At 38.6% G+C, this 19,620-nt stretch overlaps 1 protein-coding gene across 1 annotated transcript in view; it reads left to right on the top strand.

The window, feature by feature from the left end:
• LOC126162843 (DNA polymerase alpha catalytic subunit) overlaps positions 1-19,620 on the top strand; it is a 244,379-nt gene that overhangs the window by 91,176 nt on the left and 133,583 nt on the right. Inside the window, exons 14-16 of the mRNA XM_049919607.1 lie at positions 527-798; positions 8,382-8,501; positions 14,900-15,083. Of these exons, the coding sequence (XP_049775564.1) occupies positions 527-798; positions 8,382-8,501; positions 14,900-15,083 (576 nt within the window). The remainder of the gene's footprint in view (positions 1-526; positions 799-8,381; positions 8,502-14,899; positions 15,084-19,620) is intronic.

Raw genomic sequence — 19,620 nt, 5'->3', positions numbered from 1 at the left:
GACGCGCATAGCAATGGGGATGGGGAGGGGTGTATGGGAGAACGGTAGGGGGGGAGGGGGGGGAAGACAAACCCCAATTCAGAGCACAGCTATCGATGTTTATGTCCCATTTCAAAATTATGTTGTACAAGCTGACAAGGAAGTTGACACTTTTGTTTAAAGACAGACAAAATTCAGAACAAAGCTTGGTGTTTCAAACCTGAGTGAAGAGTGCACTGTTTCATCTCTCTTCCACTGTCAAAGTCAGATATTGGCCTGTAAAACAGCTACGTGTATATGCTTTTAATTTATTTTATAAGTAATTGGGCTGTCCATGATTTGCTGTCATATAATTACTGTCCAGACAAACGTGATGAATCTATTTCTTATTTCTGCAAATGTAGTATGTGGACATGTTTCACAGAGTTCGTACTTATTTTGAGCATTTAACCTGTTAGTCAGACTTCAGTTCATCCTTAACATTGAAGTTGAGGTTACACGATTTTCTAAGTTCATGTAATTATTTCAGTTTTTTTGTTTTCAACAGTTGTTACGAGACCTTCTGATGGTGCTTTCCCTATGGATGTGAAACAGTCCCTGTCTCGATTCCGAGCCACAAGAGTGGAACACGTTGACTCAGAGCGGGCTTTGCTTTGTTACTTGGTGGCGAAGGTTTCGAAGATTGATCCCGATTTAATTGTTGGGCATGATTTACACGGATTTGCACTGGAGTTATTGGTGCATCGCCTGCAGGTGCACAAAGTTCCACACTGGTCAAAGCTTGGACGACTGCGACGTGCAAATCTCCTATTTATTAAGGTAGATTATTTTTTTATTTTAAGGTGATTATTTTTTTTGGTACGAAGTGCCATTACATGTTTTTTGTCTGGGTTCCCAAAACGTAAGAAGTTTGATTGCCTCTCTTAATTTGATTGACAGTATATATGGATTGTTGGCTGTACAGTTATATGGCAGAGTACAGATCAAGAGGTATGAGTTTGAAATTCCCAATTTGTGCTAGGATTTTTCTGACATTTAACGTATTGTGCACATTTGGCACTGCTGTGTGTAATAAAATTTGGCATGGATTCAACATTAAACTGTACGCGAAATTTCTAACTTGGCTAGATGAGCGGACTACCAGATTAGAGGAATAGTGACTTGGTAAAGTCATCACTTCTATGTGAGAATAAAACTTGACATAGGAGCAGTGTCCCCTAGTTAAATGTTTGGTGTAAAAGTGTCTAAGATATGTAATTATAGTCATTGCCTTTAGTAAAATGGGAGGGGGCAGGCAGTTTTGGATAATTAAAAGTTAACTTTAGATGGATTAGGGTCCTACGGTATCTTACAAAAGAAGTGTTCCCACATTAGGTCTTCGCATTTCAGTGTAAATTTGTTCACCATTTGGTGCTGAGTGGTCCATATCTGTGTGTAGTATAGGGTTGTTATAGTTAAACTTTTGCTATTTGAGCCAGTGTAGACAGAAAACTATTTACCATATGGGTATTCAACTTTATATGAACGATGTTCAGACTGTGCACTGCAGGATCTGTGTGGTTAGAAATATATGTCACAACTTGCCGTTAAGTGCCAGTACTGGTACAGTGACGGAGGATTGAAACACAAGCCTCAGCATGCATTACAGTTGCAGAACATCAACGTGGGTCTGGACAACATGAGTATGGCTGCACTTGTAATGATGTTTTATCAAAACAACAGCACTAGTGCTGCTGCTCTTCACAAGCATTGTCACATTGAAGGAACACGGGGAGGTCCTCTTTCCACATCATTGAAGAATATGATTTAGAAGTTTGAATTAACTGATGTCTTAGAAATTGCTCCTGGGAGAGGTGGACAAACAATGGTGCCACAAATTTTTGAAGAAGTTGCTGTTGCCATGGCTGAGAATGCTAGATGAAATGTGCAATTTTTAAGCAGTGCATGAACTGTGTGGTGACAGCTGAACATTACATAGTCCACTTTTTGAAAAGTGCTACAAACAGTTGTGAAATGGCATCTTTACTGCGGTTTCAGGCTGTCATGGATGCAGATTGTCTTCTCATTGAGCAGCATTCATAAACTAGAACATAAACGTGATACACAATTTGCAAATATTATCCTCTCATGTGGAAATTAAAATGTGTTTCTTTCAATTATTTCTCTTTTGTATGTCCTTAAAAATGTTTGCACCAAGTTTGTGTCCTATGATCATTTGTTTTTCATGGGACCATTCTCGGTTAGTGAAAGTTTAATTATAACCACCCTGTACATGATGAGAATTACTATCTAGGGGAGACAGCACAAAAAACAGAAAGACATTTTGCACCCATTCAAGGCGATTTCACTTGAAATACAATTATTGTTTTTGTATTAGTCTTGTCCAGGTCTGAGTATCTTTTGCATAAACTAAATTCCCTTCTGGAACCTTGTTCATTGAAATATCACAAAAGTCATAATATGTGTTTTGTCTCCAAACACCACTAAAACTTATATAGTGCCAACACTTTTTAAAGGTAATGAAAGGCTGAAACTACTGGCTCAGTCACATGTGCTTACTCAGTCACATGTGCTTACTCAGTCACATGTGCTTAGTCAGTCACATGTGCTTAGTCAGTCACATGTGCTTATTGATAGCTGGCCTGCAGAGGTAGAGGCAGTAATGATTGCTGCACCCATGGGGTTTTCAATAAAGCCACATGTGCTCCCCCCCCCCCCCCCCCCCCCCCCACACACACTCTCCCTTTTGTCTTTATAAATGGCATGGAGATAAGCCTTCATTTGCTGGGCTATTCTTCAGCAACCATAGTTCAGTGCAGTGATGGAAAGTAGTCAACTTCCAACAGTATGGACGTACTTATTTTGGGTATCAACACTGATCCTAAAAAGAGGTATCCTGTAGTCCTCTCAGACAGTGAAGATTTAATTAAAATCACCCTGTAGTATTTCCTCAGGCCTTTGTGAAGGGAACATCAAAAACTAAAATCTTTCGGGAACAATGGTGCACACTGTGCAAGCAATTATACTCTCTGTAAGTCTGTTAGACAAATTTCCAACAGTCATATTTTTATTAGAAAAGTCAATGTTTTCAAATATTATGAGATATTTGTGAAATTACTGTTGGTTATTCTATAGACTTGGCATTCTGACTGTCAAAGGAGGCAGAACATGTAAACTCAATAAATACATCAAAATCTGAGCATAGAGCCCATAGAAGAATTTTGGCACAAAATATATATGTGTGTATGAAACATTTCAGTTTAATACAACAATTAAAACATAATTGAAAGTTAACAAACATAGACCTTTCTAATTATTTACAGGTTTACCATATTTACTCGAATCTAAGCCGCACTCGAATCTAAGCCGCACCTGAAAAATGAGACTCGAAATCAAGGAAAAAAATTTTTCCCGAATCTAAGCCGCACCTGAAATTTGAGATTCGAAATTCAAGGGTAGAGAAAAGTTTTAGGCCGCATCTCCAAATCGAAATAAAGTTGGTCCATTGTAAGATGAGATACAATTTAGGTCGAATGAATGACGATACAGCTACAGTAGTTTGGTTTGAGTCGTAAGCTTAGCAGTTAAGCTTTACCAGGTAGCCATTGCTATGCGTCAGGCGATCCGTCCATATTTATACGGGTACCCTTCCTTTTTCACGTGCTTCGTCTGGGTTGAATTGATTGCTTATTTTTCTTTGATCTGATAAGTGCCGTTACTTTGTTATAGGTGTTTCGTCACTTTAAGCTGAAAATGCATTATTGTACTGTGTCACGCATTGTTTGTCGCATTCTGATAGTGAGTGTTTACGACCTGTCGCCGCTCGCGGCATGGCTTGCTTTTGTACGCACTACCGCCGCTTCCAATTGAAAATAAATAAATAAATAAAAATAAATAAATAAAATCGTCTCATTAGCGAAACAATAGCAAGAGACTGCAATTTGTTGTTACTTACACTGCTGCTTTCTTTGATAATGATCAACAAGAACCAAATAATAGACTGCGTGAGATAGATGTTGTGAAGGAGAGTTTAGCGAAAATTTTTCTCAGTTTGAATATCTTTCCAGATGCCTCTTTAGTACATTACCTTCTGCACAGAAATTAGAGTCATCTTAGATTTAAAAATCTAGTCAGTTGTCGTGCTTCACTTCTGACTGTATCTCTAATCGGCGTAAAAATAATACTAATATAAACATGGCATGATATGTATATTCTTCCGCGATTGCTGTTGTCTCACTCTAGTTTCGTAGTTTATTAGGCAGACAGAATTTAAATGAAGTAGCAGCAAACACAAAAGAATACATGGCAAAATGTTTATATTCGTATTATTCTTATGATGAAGAGAATACTGCATGTGATTCACAATTCATAAAAGTTCCTATTAGCAACCATCTCTTCTCACAGGTAGGAAAAAATTCAGAACGTAGAGTTGGCCATATTGACAAACATCCCTAACAGTCTTGCCAGTCGGATTTTCGTAGTACATTGAAAGGCTGCTACATTCGAAGATGAACAATACGGAATTTGTATTTACTTCATTGGATAATTTATGAAAATGTGGTCTAAACTCGGGGCGGAGAAAAAAGCTCGTCTTCCACCTTTTTTCTTTTTTTTTTTTTAATTTATTTACTGACGCAGAGGTTTTGGCGCCAGTATTTATCTTTGTGCCTGCAAAGCATGCTTGTGTAGCGCTACATATAATCGACGGCAAAAGGTACTTGTGGTGGCACCTACCAACATTTTACAGAACTTCCGCTTACTTTGCACTCGATTCTAAGCCGCAGGTGGTTTTTTGGATTAAAAAAACCGGAAAAAAAGCGCGGCTTAGATTCGAGTAAATACGGTAATTAATTACACAACTAATGTTACTCTATCTATTCACTTCCCATCATCAGTAATTACACACATTGCACTCTATGCACACATTACATACTCATACTTGTGGCTGAGATCTGGACCATATCTTTGTATGACAAAATCCTTCCATAATCAAGATGTTGAGCTCAGGAAGGTGAAAGAAGTCCAGCATCTGACATCACAGTTCTAAAAACATACAGTTGTCCATGCACATGGCATACATACTACAAGTGTATTCTGAAATGACAGAGATTTTTTATTTTGTAATTTTTACCAATCCCAACTTTTTTAATCAATCCCCTACTTTGCATCATTTAAATAATATTTTGGTGTATAGCATGTAGTATTTAAGAAGTAAACATGTCGATTTTAGTTATATGTTTTATTCCTTGGCCAATTTATTACAGATTTATGATTCCCGGGTAGAAAATACTGTTTCAGTCTTCTGTTTAATTTTTCTTGGTATACAGAAGTAAATCTAGCTCTTGTTCCATGACTATTAATAGATCTGTTAGTAAGATAATTACTGGAGACTGGATTATATGCATCATAAAAACCCTAAAATATTTACGAAAAAATGCATGAAAAGTGTCGAAATATGCAAGATCAAATTATAAAAAAATATGGTAGTTACTGTATGCATGTATCTCAAGGTCGAACCTGTGCATATCAATTACAGGAAAAAGCGCCAGCCACATTTAGAATGCCGATATCATTTTCTGAATACTTTCCAGTAGAGGTTAGGAAGGGGGCCTTTCTGGGATTATCTTTTACAAATTTGCAAAATAGGGATGCGTGCCATGTTTCAAGAATTGCGCCTTCTTTGCAATTGTTGTCGGTAACAAGCAGATGCGATGCAAGTGAGTTGCAGCGAAAAAATCGATATGAACGGGATCAGCTTCGAGATATATCACATGCAGAGGTGCACACTCAGAAACTTCATAATATTTTATTTAAAAAACTACATACACTCATGAATTTTTTTTGAACAGCATTAACTTGTAATTAATCCTATTGGTCCAAAGCATCTTTAAAATTTATTTTACATGTTTCTACTAATGTAAACATAAACGACCAAGTACTGTTCCAAATGTTCGCTAGTAAGATTGTGTCTTCAGCCACTCAGAACATTGTTATAAGCAGAAAAGAACCATTCTACATCAACTGAGGTAACTGGGAAGTATTTGAACTTGGTTGCTGTGTTCGCACTTATTGTTTCTGGGATAAGTTCACTTTTCCCATCAATTTGGCACATAGGTTCAAAGCCTGAGTTATTGCTTAAAATGTTTTCAAACTTTTCTTTAAGTTTTCTTGGGAATACGTCTGGCAATGAGGAGTTCACTAGAATAATTTTATTCTTTAACTGTATAGGTTTATTCAACACCAAACCTCAAGTTGCAAGCTTTGTAATACTTGCAGGTATATGGAAAAAATGAGTGCTAGTAACAGCATTGTCTTTTTTAATACTGGAATCATTAAAAGCTTCATTGCACTGGCAAATTGCCAAAGCCTCTGCACTATCAAAGTCTTTTGCTACCCTTCTAATGGCCTTTAAATGTTTATTGTAAAACAACACAACTTCGACCCATGTACCCCAGTGAGTTATCACTGATTCGGGAGGTAAAGGCACATTTGGTAGTTTTTTTATGTAGGTCTTGATGCTAGCGAGAGCCTTTAGAAACACTTTCTTTGTGGATGAAATCATGTGCATGTGGCCAAATGATTCACAAACTTGGAACGTGCTTCTTCAGCAGGGTGATGTACTCCACGAGCAAAGCATGTCACATGAATCAAATTGGGATAAAATACTCAGAGGGCTTTGCCTGCTTTGATCATATAGGATGCAGCATCTGAAATAAACGCAAACATCCTTTCATCTGCAGAACATTCTGGAAATATTTTTCTAATACCCTCATTCACAAATCTGGCGATCATAGAATGATTTACTTTTTTAGGTTCTTTGCAAGCCGTCAAATAGGAAGAAGAAGGCTCTTCTTTTAAAGCACCAACAATTAAATTTGCAATGTAGCGGCCACAAGAGTGTAGTTTCGTCAACTGAAATCCATATAACGCTGTCCTTGAGTTCATTGCATATTTCTTCCAGAACATTTACGTAAATTGTTGGTTTGTAATTTTTACACGTTGTTGATTTGTCTGGTATATTTTGATTTAAGCAATATTTGCACAGGAAGCCTTTGATGATAGGGACTGTTAAGTGTGTAAAGAGGAATATTGCTTGCAATGAATGCTTGACATAGATCCATGCTAAACTGACTTTTTTGGTTACCTTTGGGCAAATTCCTGCTACTGCAACTTGCTGTTGTCAGAAGCTGTGAATGAAGACTTGTCTGGACATACTGGTCTATTTGAAACATTTTTTGCATGAAATGTTTTTCTTGCAAACTTGACAGTATAAAACAATTCCGTCGTATGTAAATGTTCCAGGATGGTCAGCTATCCATGAAACATTTCTTTTTTTGGGTGGTATGGCACATGAGACGTTACACACTATACGTCGTAAACATGTTCATACATGTTCATACATGTTCAACTGTGTACAGGTACACAGTTCTCTAGAGAACCCCAATGGCAGTGGGGAGAATTTCAGTGATGTTCCTCCCAAAGTTAGAGAAGCTAAACTCACACATTTTGGAGAAACTAAAGCAATGGATAATTGAATCCTTTGGAAACAGAAACTATTGATGATAATTCTGACTTGTTGGTTCTAGAACTTTTTGTGTTGTAAAGGAAAATATACTCCATTCTTAACAAAGTTAACTATGGATGGTATTTATGCATGTGTTGTGACTCGCCGATCTTTCAAAGTGCCGCCGCGCAGTTATGCGTGTCCTCTACATGCGGCACTGTCTGCCAGCCATGCAGCAGCAGCAGTGCCACCTAAGCGGCCAGCTAGCCAGCGGCCGCTAGACTCGGACTCAGTTATGATTTGACTGTTACAGTGACACGCGTCTTACTCTGTTTACTTGTTCTATGACTTTCATGTATTGTGTCGTCCGTGAAATATATTTGTTCAACTTGAAGCTATAATAGCATGTAAGGCTTTTCTATTTGGCATTGTATGCTTGTCAAAGTTGTTGCCATGATTAAGACAGTTTTGTGTATTAAAGACAACATGCAACATAAGTAACTAAGAGCTCTCTGTTTGAGAGCCAGTTAACAGATTTAAAAACTGTCTGAGGGCATGGAATTTTCTTTCCAATCTTTAAGTGCCCAGGCTTTATATATTTTCATCTTCTTTAATGACATAATTAGCTTATGGTTTGAGTCTCCTTTCCTGTAACTACAAAATGGTACAAGTGGTCTATGTCCATATCCTTTACTGGACAAAGCTGGTAATCCGAAGGTTAACATTCCTGTTAGTAAAACTTGCTATACGTCATCGTGCCTGGCACAACACAAGCAGTTTACCATAATTGTGTTTTTTGAACTGGGTTGTATGTTTTGTTCCATTGTCTGATGTTAAATTACTTTATTTCTTGCCAAGTGTTAATGCTGACTATTAATATGATTTAACTCACGTACAGGGCAAACAAGTAGGGCTTGAGCGGCAAGTAACGAGTGGCCGACTTATATGTGATGTAAAACTGTCAGCAAAGGAACTGATTAGAGCTCGTAGCTATGATCTTGGAACACTGTGCAAGCAGGTAAGTTTTTGCATTTGAATATTTCTTCAGGTTTATTTTACCGGTTAGATTCATGTGTATCATTGTTACATAAATGTGTAGGTGGCACGTAACTGTGCTGACCCGTGAACATTTTTGTGTTTTATAATCATAACTACTTAGAGTATAAAATAGAGGTACGGCAGCATTGGTATTTCCATCAATCTTATGTGCTATTGCACACATGAGAAATAACTTAGTGTAGTCAGTGCCAAAGTCTGTCAGAACTATAACACTGTTAACTGGAAACTTATCCACTTACACAAAAGTCCTTAACTTTAAGTTCATATAAATGCAGTAAGGGCACTGTAAGAGTGAAGACAGGATGTTTCACTAATCCTGTTACAGACTTCTAGGGGTTGTAGAGAGGACTTACTGGATGTAGTTTTCATAAAGAACCTATGTCTTGAAATGCACCGTTTGTATATAAAATAAGTTTGAAGATTAGATCACTTTCAAATCTCCTGCTTCATGGTAAATAGTTAAATTGAGAAGAGGGTGCCATCATCTCTCTCTGTTGTAGTTATGACATCACATACCATTTTCATTTGACAACAACAACAGCTGCGAGACTCTCATATTTTCACAAGTGGAAGGGTTGGCGGCGGTGCTCCACAGACATGCCATACTGTTGACTTGGAGGATAGGACATCCTTTGTCATGTAGAAGAGAAATTGAAAAGTTACTCAAAACAGTGTCCATGCTATGGGCATAGGTTCCTTATCATAACTTCATCTGTTATGTTCCCTTTACAACCTCTAGAAGCCTGTATTAGGAACAGTGAAACACAATTATTTGTATACGTCTTTCAAAGGCAAGTGCTCTACCAACTGAGCTTCCCAAGCATGACTCTTGACCCATCCTCACAGCTTTACTTCTGCCAGTACCTCACCTCCCACCTTCCAGACTTCACAGAAGTTCTCTGCGGAATTTGCGGAGCTAGCACTCCTGCAAGAAAGAATATTGTGAAGACAGGGCTTAGCCACAGTTGGGGGGGATGTTCCCAGAATGAATTTTTTACACCGCAGCTGTGTGTGCACTGATATGAAACTTTTTGCTGGATTAAAACTGTGTGGGAGACTGAGACTCACTCAGCCCTTCAGCCCTTGTGAGGCAAATGAGGAGCTGCTTGAATAAACAAACAATGGCATCATCATGATTCATCTACCAGCAATAACAGCTGAAGGGTTTAGTGACAAGGCCCATGATCACAGATCGCTCCTTGTACTGCTTTGTAGGCAGCAGCCTGTCAGTCAGAACTGGATTAAAGCCAAAGCTGTGAGTGGTGTTTGTTTTCACATTTTATGTTATGTCGTTGAGGTTTAAGGCTGATTTCAGAATCCCCTTATTCGTCCTTTGGACAATGTTGTAAGTCCTCAGAATCTGAATGCGTACTTATCATTTCCAGAAAATGGGAGGGTGATTGCTCCATGGGCTAGAAACTTTTACAAAATACATTGCTTTATGTGATCAGAGAAAATTTTCAGCTATACATCTGATGAACAGATATTAACCACTTTGTCTCTTCCTACAGAAGCGAAATGGATTTTGCAGGATCTCTTTTGCCATCTCTGCCATATTGATGCTCTCCATCTCTGCCTTCATTGCCATTGGGCATCCCACATTGTAGGCTAGCTCACTTTCCCTCACCTCTTTCAAGGCAGCAAGCAATTCTTCTCTGTCTTTCATTTGGATCACTGCGGTTCTGAGCCACCCTGCCACTGGCAGGCCTAATCCATCATGGTGTGGTGGGGGGTGGGTGGGGGTGGGGGGGAGGAGATGCTATTGTGTTGGAAGAACAACAGTTTTTTAAACTGATTTGATAGGGGTTGGTTCTGCTTGCATTCAATCACAGTGACCAAAGGGTTTGCTTGTACAAACCCTTATTTTGGTGGCAGTCGCTGGATAAAACATAGCAAAATTCTTATACTTTTACTGAGAGAATCTGTTATAATAAATCCGATTCCTGTGTGGTTCAAGGTTATATAAGAGAGAATGCTTAACTTGAAATGAGTGGCACCTGTCAGTTGATGATATGGCTTCTTAAGGGGACATGTATGTCCTATGCCGCCAATGTTAAATTATCGAATTTTGTGATCCATTGCCTTGGAAACTTTTTGAGACACCAATTTACAATTTTCCATAATTATTGAACGTGCCTTTCTGGAGACACTGAGCTGGAATTATTACTAAAATTGCATTGTGGGGCATGTTATCTTTTATTTTTTATTCAAACACTCAATTTTTTGACAGAATTTTGTAAATAAATGTACATAAAAACTAAACAACCCAGGATATTTTAAGGGGAGTTGGAATGCCGGAAAATGGAAAAAATTCACATTTTCAGTTTTTAACCTTATAACTTAATTTGAAATTTTCTGCTTAAAATGGTGCAAAATTTGTTAAGAAATTCCAATTGGAAGTATTTTTATTTAATTTTTCAAAATTACATGTGCGCCCAGCAAAGTTACCCATCTTGTGATTTGTACACATTTAAATCTTCGCATTTCCGAAAACATTACATATAGAAGGCTGTGGATTTCACTCTTCAGTTGTAGAATCTTTGATCCTTCCATAGGTACCATTGTTTTTACGACTAGCTGTGTTTATTGTTCAGTTTTTGATCTGTGAGTGTTTGTTTTGAGCCTCGAGTTTAGTTTGTCGCTCATTTGGAGTTTGTTATCTGTCTTGTTTTGACTTTCAGTGGTGAGTGCGTAGTTTCTACGATGCCTAGGAGTGCATCATTATTTAAAAAGCGAAAGTTTCGCGGTAATAGATTTACAAATAACGTTTGTTCAAGTGATTCTGCTTCAGCACCTGTTGATGCTGGTGAAAGTTCTGACGTTTGTACAGCTGAGATGTGTGAAGGAGACACGCCCACCAGTGCATCAAAAAAGAAGTTATCAAACTGTGCAAGTGAAATTACAGATGAAGCTTCTAATGAACAATATGTTTTAGTCGACTTTCCTGTTTTTACTGAGTTTATGAAGAAATGTTTGTGTTGTAATCTTTGTGGAGGTTCTTTTGATATGAACATAACAAAATCTATAGGACTTTCCTGCAAAATTGCTATAGTTTGTGCCAGTTGTGAAAATGAGACCTGTTTTTGGAGCTCTAAAACATGCAGTAGCAATTTGTTTGAGAGTAATATCAGGCTAATGTATGCAATGAGAGCAATTGGTAAAGGACATACTGCTGCTCAAACATTTTGTGCCATAATGAATCTTCCACCTCCACCTGCTAAAATTGACAATTACACTGAAGTGATAGGAGATGCTGTTCAGTCTGTAGCAGATTTATCAATGAAAGCTGCTGCCAGTGAAGCAAAATATATAAATGAAGGAAACCCAGATATCCCTGTTGCTTTTGATGGAACCTGGCAGAAAAGGGGTCACACATCCAAAAATGCTGTTGCTACTGTTACTAGTGTGGACAGCGGTAAAGTTTTGGACTATGAAGTGCTCACTAAACATTGTTACCATTGTGCATCTGGTAAGATAGAAGCAGCTCACATATGTAGCAAGAATTATGAAGGTACGAGTGGAGGCATGGAGGCTGCCGCTGCTGTGAAAATGTTTAGCAGATCAGAAAAAGAACGGGGAGTATTTTACACAAAATTCCTTGGAGATGGGGACTCCAAGGCATACAAAAGTGTTACAGAATCCATGCCATATGTCAATAAGACAATAACTAAACTAGAATGTGTCGGTCATGTTCAGAAACGAATGGGCACTCGTCTAAGGAAACTGAAACAGAATCTGAAGGACAAAATTTTGTCAGATGGTAAAACCATTAGAGGTCGCCTGTCAGATAAAATTATAAATGAATTACAACAATACTATGGTATGGCAATAAGAAATAATGCAAATAATTTGCAGGAAATGAGACAAGCTGTATGGGCCACATATTTACATCGATCATCAACTGATGATAATCCTCAACATTTTGCTTGTCCAGATGGTCCTCAGTCATGGTGCAATTATAGAAAATCTCAAGCTACTGGGGATCCTTATCACCATAAAAATTATATTCCATTGGCTGTTATGGAAGTAATTAAACCAATATATAGAGACTTGGGGCATCCTGATCTTCTGCGAAAATGTCTTCATGGTTGTACCCAGAATCAAAACGAGTCGTTCAACAACCTCATTTGGACTCGTGTACCTAAGAATGTATTTGTTGGGATAAAAACATTGAAATGGGGAGTCAGTGATGCTGTTATTTCATTCAATGATGGTCATATGGGTAGGCTAAAGGTCATGGCAAGGCTCGGCATTGCTCCTGGTATCAACACCATCAGAGGTCTTCAGCTTCTGGACAGCGTGCGAGTAAGGAAGGCTCAGTATGCAGCTGAATTTAATACAAAAAAAGCAAGGGCAGCAAGGAGAAGAAAGCTTCTAGGTGAAGAAGAAGAACTAGAAGATGACCCTGATTACTCTGCTGGACACTTTTGATAATAGAATAAAAGGTATTTGTGAATTTTCATAATAAATTACTTTAATCGCATTTTCTGGCATTTGACATTTTTAGTGTTACATGTACCTTTATCTCATAAACCACTCAACCAACAACATTCAAATTTTCAGAAATGCTGCAAAACAGTTCAAAGAGGCCACTGAACTAGAATCATGACAAGAACTGGCTTATTCTCTGAACTAGGGAAGTTTATGTTATACTTTTTCCAATAAAAAATGGCTTAATGGTAAAAAATTCATAAATACTATACCAACAAAAAGAAAACATTGGTTCTAGTTCAGTGGGCTCACAATATATGCTGAAAACCTCTGCCAGAATTTCAAAGTTCTGAAGATAATAGTTCCAAAGAAAAAGGTACACAAAGTTAGCAAATTTAACATTGGCGAGATAGGGCATTCCAACTCCCCTTAATTATTCTAGTTCCATATGTGTTGAATCTCACACTTGTCATGGTGTGAAAATTTCATGTCTCTACCATCAGTACTTTTTTAGAAAACGGGGTCATTTATTGCGAAAAATGTAGTTCAGAGTTATTGAGATTTCAAACCCTTTTATTACAAATTCTTATACAGACTTATATATCTGCAACTTTTATGGACTAGAATTGCCCTGGCCCATAGTCTGTGTCTTCTTCAGTGTCACAACAGCCCAGTGCTTGCCTCCTCCTTTTCTTTCTTGCGTCTTTTGTCATTTGTTGAGCAGCTAACTCTGCTTCACGTACATGAAGCTCATCCAGTTCCTGCAGTCCTTTAGCTGTGTTCTGTCCAGATCTTACCCTTAACTTCTCCAGAACCAGAACGCTTAGTCATTTTATTTATGTATAAAAGGCAATAGAAGCTAGCTTACTACAAAAATAGCTTTCAACGAAAGCAAAAATAGCTTTCAATGAAAACTACACTCCTGGAAATGGAAAAAAGAACACATTGACACCGGTGTGTCAGACCCACCATACTTGCTCCGGACACTGCAAGAGGGCTGTACAAGCAATGATCACACGCACGGCACAGCGGACACACCAGGAACCGCGGTGTTGGCCGTCGAATGGCGCTAGCTGCGCAGCATTTGTGCACCGCCGCCGTCAGTGTCAGCCAGTTTGCCGTGGCATACAGAGCTCCATCGCAGCCTTTAACACTGGTAGCATGCCGCGACAGCGTGGACGTGAACCGTATGTGCAGTTGACGGACTTTGAGCGAGGGCGTATAGTGGGCATGCGGGAGGCCGGGTGGACGTACCGCCGAATTGCTCAACACGTGGGGCGTGAGGTCTCCACAGTACATCGATGTTGTCGCCAGTGGTCGGCGGAAGGTGCACGTGCCCGTCGACCTGGGACCGGACCGCAGCGACGCACGGATGCACGGCGGCGTGCACACGGTAGCTCATCAAAGGATTTGGATGAAACCCAGCAAAGTTTACATTCTTTTTGTGTGCCTGTCAGTGACCCAACATGTCAAGTACTTGGCGAGTGTTTTCCTTTACCCTAAATTATTTACATTCTGTCACAACTTTCCTTACCAGATTTGTGCTATTTACTTTGTTTTTTGGTTCCCAAGTAGCTGGCCTTTGTCATTGGAGATCAATTTTCGTGTGTGCACCAATTCCATAGACAGGTAGCAGAGTGTACATGTCTTTGTGAAATTTATTGACAGGCAACTTGGTATGCATGGTCACAATTTACATATTTTTATGAATTTAGTTATTGCCTATGTGCTATTTTATGTGCATGTGAAACAGTTGTAGTTGTATTTGTATTTGTAATATTTGGCTTGATTTATAAGTAACACACCATATTTTGCCTATGATTTGGAGTTGTGGAAGAATTGTAATTTACAATTAAAGCAGTTGTTATACTATATTTTATTTTTTGCATTTTATGATGTGTTACCAATAACACAATTGAAATACAGGTTCTAAATGTTGATGAAAGTAAACGTTGGGACTTGACTGCTAATGAAGTGCGTAGTCAGTATAATTCATCGGAGTCACTGGTACGCCTTATATCTCTCACAATGCAGGATGCTGCTTTCATCCTAAGGCTCATGTGTGACCTAAATGTTTTGCCCTTGGCACTTCAAATAACCAATATTGCTGGTAAGTACTGTGAAAAAATTATTATTATTTTGTGGTCTCTGGAACTGGAGTTTTAGTCAGAATAATCCGTGAAATAAATTGTACTTCAAATGCTTAGCTTTATAGGAAAAGTTGTATGTGGCTGTCTTACATCTTACAAATATTCAGCCACAAATATTAGTTGTGAAAATAATCATTAAAAAAGGGATGCTGTTAAACATTGGAAACGCTAATTCAGACTTTTGTTCCTTTATTTATGTCATATGTCATACACAGTTTCGTTTTATTTGAAATTATTTACAGTGAAACTAGTTCTCTAGTATCAGAAGTCAGCAGTTTAATTACCAAAAGTATTTGATTCTGTCTGACCAAAGTATGTTTTGTTGAAGAGACTTACACTGCTGAAGGAACTTTCGTGTAACCTTAAAAATCTTTATTTGAAACAACCTTGAACTGGTTCATCTCAATGTTTAGAACACTTGCTACAACTGATGATGATGATCCATGATAGGAATTTTGGGAAGGCAAAGGTTGATCGCTCACTAGACAAATGGGTCCTTGATATTGACAAAATAGTGTAAGTGTTCAAAAAAAATTATTGTTGTTTCTTGCCACAACAGTTAGTGCTGTGATAATACAAAATTAAAATATTTTGCCGTGTGCTATTTTTTGTCTGCGGTGGTGCAGCAGTTGCAGTCACTGGCTGTCAAACAGGTCATAGTGTGATTCCCACCTCATGCAGTTATTTATCATTTGAAATTTATGGTTTAAGGAGGTTTTTGAGACTTTGTTATTCACGGAACATTGCAATTTGCTAGAACTTTCTTCCGTGTGAAGTGTTAGTTCTTGTTGACAGCCCTGGCGTCATAAGTGGTGGTCAGTCCTGGATTCTATGCGAAAATATAAAACATTAAAGATAAAACTCTAAAGCTAACAAATCTCCATAGATTGGGGGCCAAAGAGCAGTAGACAGACATATAGTTACAAATGCTAAATCTTCTTTGTGCAGCAGTATACCGCTAAATCCTCAACTAAATGGTGAATGATTATCTTACCTCTTTTCATTTTTTGTGTTCCTCCCACGTTACAATTTACAAATACTGTGAGCACGCGTAACAGCATAACTGGTAGAACCTGAAGAAAAAAGATTATTTGGTCAGTTCTCTAAATGTTGTGCAAAAATGGAAATAAAAACTCGCCTGAACGCCCGTAAGTACAACAATAATCAATCGCACTGAGAAAACCATGGATTAATGGGTGCCATATCCATGGAATTCGATAAGCCACTTGTGCTCCCCTGGCCGTGCTAAATGGTGAGCACTTCAGGGAGCTCAGTGTTCATTTGCTGGGTATGGGTTTAGCAAACGAGAGTTGCATTACCTGGGGACTGGCAAACCCTGCCAGTCCTCTATAATCGTGAGCTGTGTGCGTACTTCAGCGACTGCCATGCAGTGCGGCAGTGGAACATTATGCGTCACAGCGATTGGGGATCTCGACTTCACCTCCCGGATCGCAATGATGGTATAATTGTCTTTAATATATGTAAAAATAAACCTCAGTCTCAAGGTACGCTGCACACTGATGAGATGCATTGCTGTTGAGGAGGAACATTCATTCCTGGGCAAACCCTGGGGAAGTGCCTCACCTCTGTTTTGTAAGGCATACCCTGCCAAGCTGGGCTCTGTCTGGGTGGATCTTCATATCCTTAGATGCTCGTGGGAATACCATGATGAATCCACAACTTAAAAACCTTCCCAACACAATGGGTGCACCATTGGGAGTACTCACAGTCATTCTTCCAAGAGACTGTGGAAGGCTAGTCCTTCTGATTCTCTGGTTGTCTGTAGTAACAGGGCTCAAGAAGTCATAAATCAGTATCTTTTTCTAATGATCAACAGGAAGATGGGGACATTTAAGAAAGTGCCCCTTTCTATATCCATAAATGTTTAGAAACATTAAGTGGTACCTTGAAATCTATTAAAACGTCACCAAGTGGTTCCTTGTTCATTGAAACCAACAGATCAAAGCAGGTGGAACTCCTAATGAATGGGGGGGGGGGGGGGGGGAGAAAGAAATTGGGTGATTATGATACGGTTGTTGAGATGCACATCTTTCTCACCAAGGATGTAGTCATATGACGTACTGTTGTGGACATGGATACCTAATCCTATGTGATGGTGCAAGTGCCAGTGATTTGGCCACACAGTACTGAGCTGGAGACGCGAAGCAACTTGTAGGAAATGTGGGAAGGCAACCCATGAATATGGCACAGACTGCCTGTGCCCAGCTGTATACATCAACTGCTTTGGGAGTCAGTCAGCCTGTGGAGCCAAGACTGGGCCACATTTGCTGAAGAGCATAAAATTTAGGAAATACAAACTGCCATCTTAAATGGTTTACTCTTAAAATGTATGGAAATTGCAGCATTTTACGGTTTTACAGATGGACAGTGTCATTTTACAACTTCACAAACAAAAATATGAAAAGTTAATATTCGATGTCACCCCACTTCCATACAATTGATTATTTGCTTGGGTCAAAGGCAAGTCTACTATAGTTGACAACTCGTTGTTTGTAACAATTGGTACTTATAACTGTGTGATGTTTGTGTCTTCATTGGAAAGGAATTTAAAGCCTGGATAACAGTTCTTCCATGTGAATCTTATGTGTCTACAGGCTCTGCGCTGCAAATTCTTTGTTCCGCTCCATTTGCATATTGTTATTTAATCCATATTCTTTGACCACATATGGACTAATTACATTCATTTCACGTGTGTGTGTGTGTGTGTGTGTGTGTGTGTGTGTGTGTGTGTGCGCGTGTGTTAGAGAGAGAGAGAGAGAGAGAGAGAGAGAGAGAGAGAGAGAGAGAGGGTTACCATGTGCATATTCTTTGTTCACAAGGTTGACGTCACGTTTTAACCTTTTCGTGACCAAACTATTTTTTGCTCAGTTTTTTAAATGTTTGTTTTGTATTTTGCTTAAGGAATAGCTTCAAAAGTGTATGATTGCTATGACCAGTTTTTTTTAAATATTTTAAGTAGGACTTACATGTCCCATTGGTCATTAGGTGGGAGTATTGCATAGGTTTGAATAAAAACAGAGCATAAGAGAGAACATTTAATTTCAGCTGCAACTTTTACAAAAAAATAATTAATTTTTGTGACAGTTTAAACAAATACAAGGGTTATATTACAAATGATGTTTGATGTTAATTTTACCAATGCCGATATCAGGAACATTTATTTTCTATGAAATTTTTCGAAGCAGGGATGTGCATGTAGAGGATCTTTGCAGTGTATGCACATCATGTTGGTTCGTACTTCCTTCTGCTTTGTGCTGCAGAACCTGCAGCGTTTCCTCGTGTCTTTTACTGGGAAATGTTTTACAGCTTGACACCTGACTTGTTTCTTCTTAGAAAATTCGGTCTTCCTCTTCTTTTGATTTCATGACGCGCTGTTAGTTGTCTGATAAGCAAACGGTGAAAGGATAACTGGTTATGACCTCCTCCGTGCTTACAGTTCCACATTATGAAACTGTTAACAATTGCCAGGTCAATTACGAAAAAAAGACGATGCCACCACTTTAGAGATCGTCTTCCAATTGAATATCTCCCACGCATCTGATCAAAGCGATCCACACCTCCCTTAAGTGTATTATACTCGGCAACTGCTTTAGGACAGAATACCTCTGATGAAGTACCATCTCTGTTTTTCCTATTGAGGAAGGTTACAACTTTTGGGCTATGATAAGTGCATAGTATTGTCACAGTCTTGTTGTCTTACCATTTTATTGCTGAGACACATCCCTTTGTTTTGAACTTAAACTGCCCCCATTGCAATTTGTCTTGTTTCTTCATCATACCTGGAAGTCCCTTCCTGTTTGTCCTCACTGTTCCAACCCCAAAAAGTCCTCTTTTCATTTGGTGACTCCATCAGGTTGTATGATATGAAAAAGTTATAGAACACAATTAGTCAGTGAGACTGCAGGTGTTATTCAGTAAGATGGAGCACAACATTTTTTCCCAAACTGAACAATAGTCTTGGGTGTGCTTCTTTCCGGTATACACCTCGAACTGGGTTATGAAACCTGTTTTTGAATCGGTGAGACACCAAATTTTGTAACTCGTTTTACATACTTCATTGGAAGCTACTGCTTTATAGAAAAGCGCCCTTTGAATGGGACCATACTTTCATCAAAAGCCATGATACTTATGGAGTGTGTACGTTTTTCAAATTGTTATTGATAGCATCACTTATTGGGCATAATTTGTGTAGGCCATCATAACAAGCTCCACCTCTTGGTACTGCTGTAGCATTGTCATTGCAATGAATCTTTTCAGTCAGTTTTTTTTAACCTAGTTTTACTCATTAGTTGAGAAATTGCACTTACACCTAAAAGTGGTCGGTGGACCGATAGTGACTCAGGCAGCCTATGTATTCCCATTAGAATGTGAATGGCAATAAAATATTTTATCTCTTCAACATCAGTGTCTTTACAATTGCAGCTGGCCTGTCTTACCCTTTTACCTATAGTAATGTTGTCACAAATTTGAGTTGCA

Source organism: Schistocerca cancellata, chromosome 2 (assembly GCF_023864275.1).
Source record: "Schistocerca cancellata isolate TAMUIC-IGC-003103 chromosome 2, iqSchCanc2.1, whole genome shotgun sequence".
NCBI classification, from domain to species: Eukaryota; Metazoa; Arthropoda; class Insecta; order Orthoptera; family Acrididae; genus Schistocerca; species Schistocerca cancellata.
Note: the sequence above shows the minus strand (reverse complement) of the source record. Positions and strands in the feature narration are given on the sequence as shown.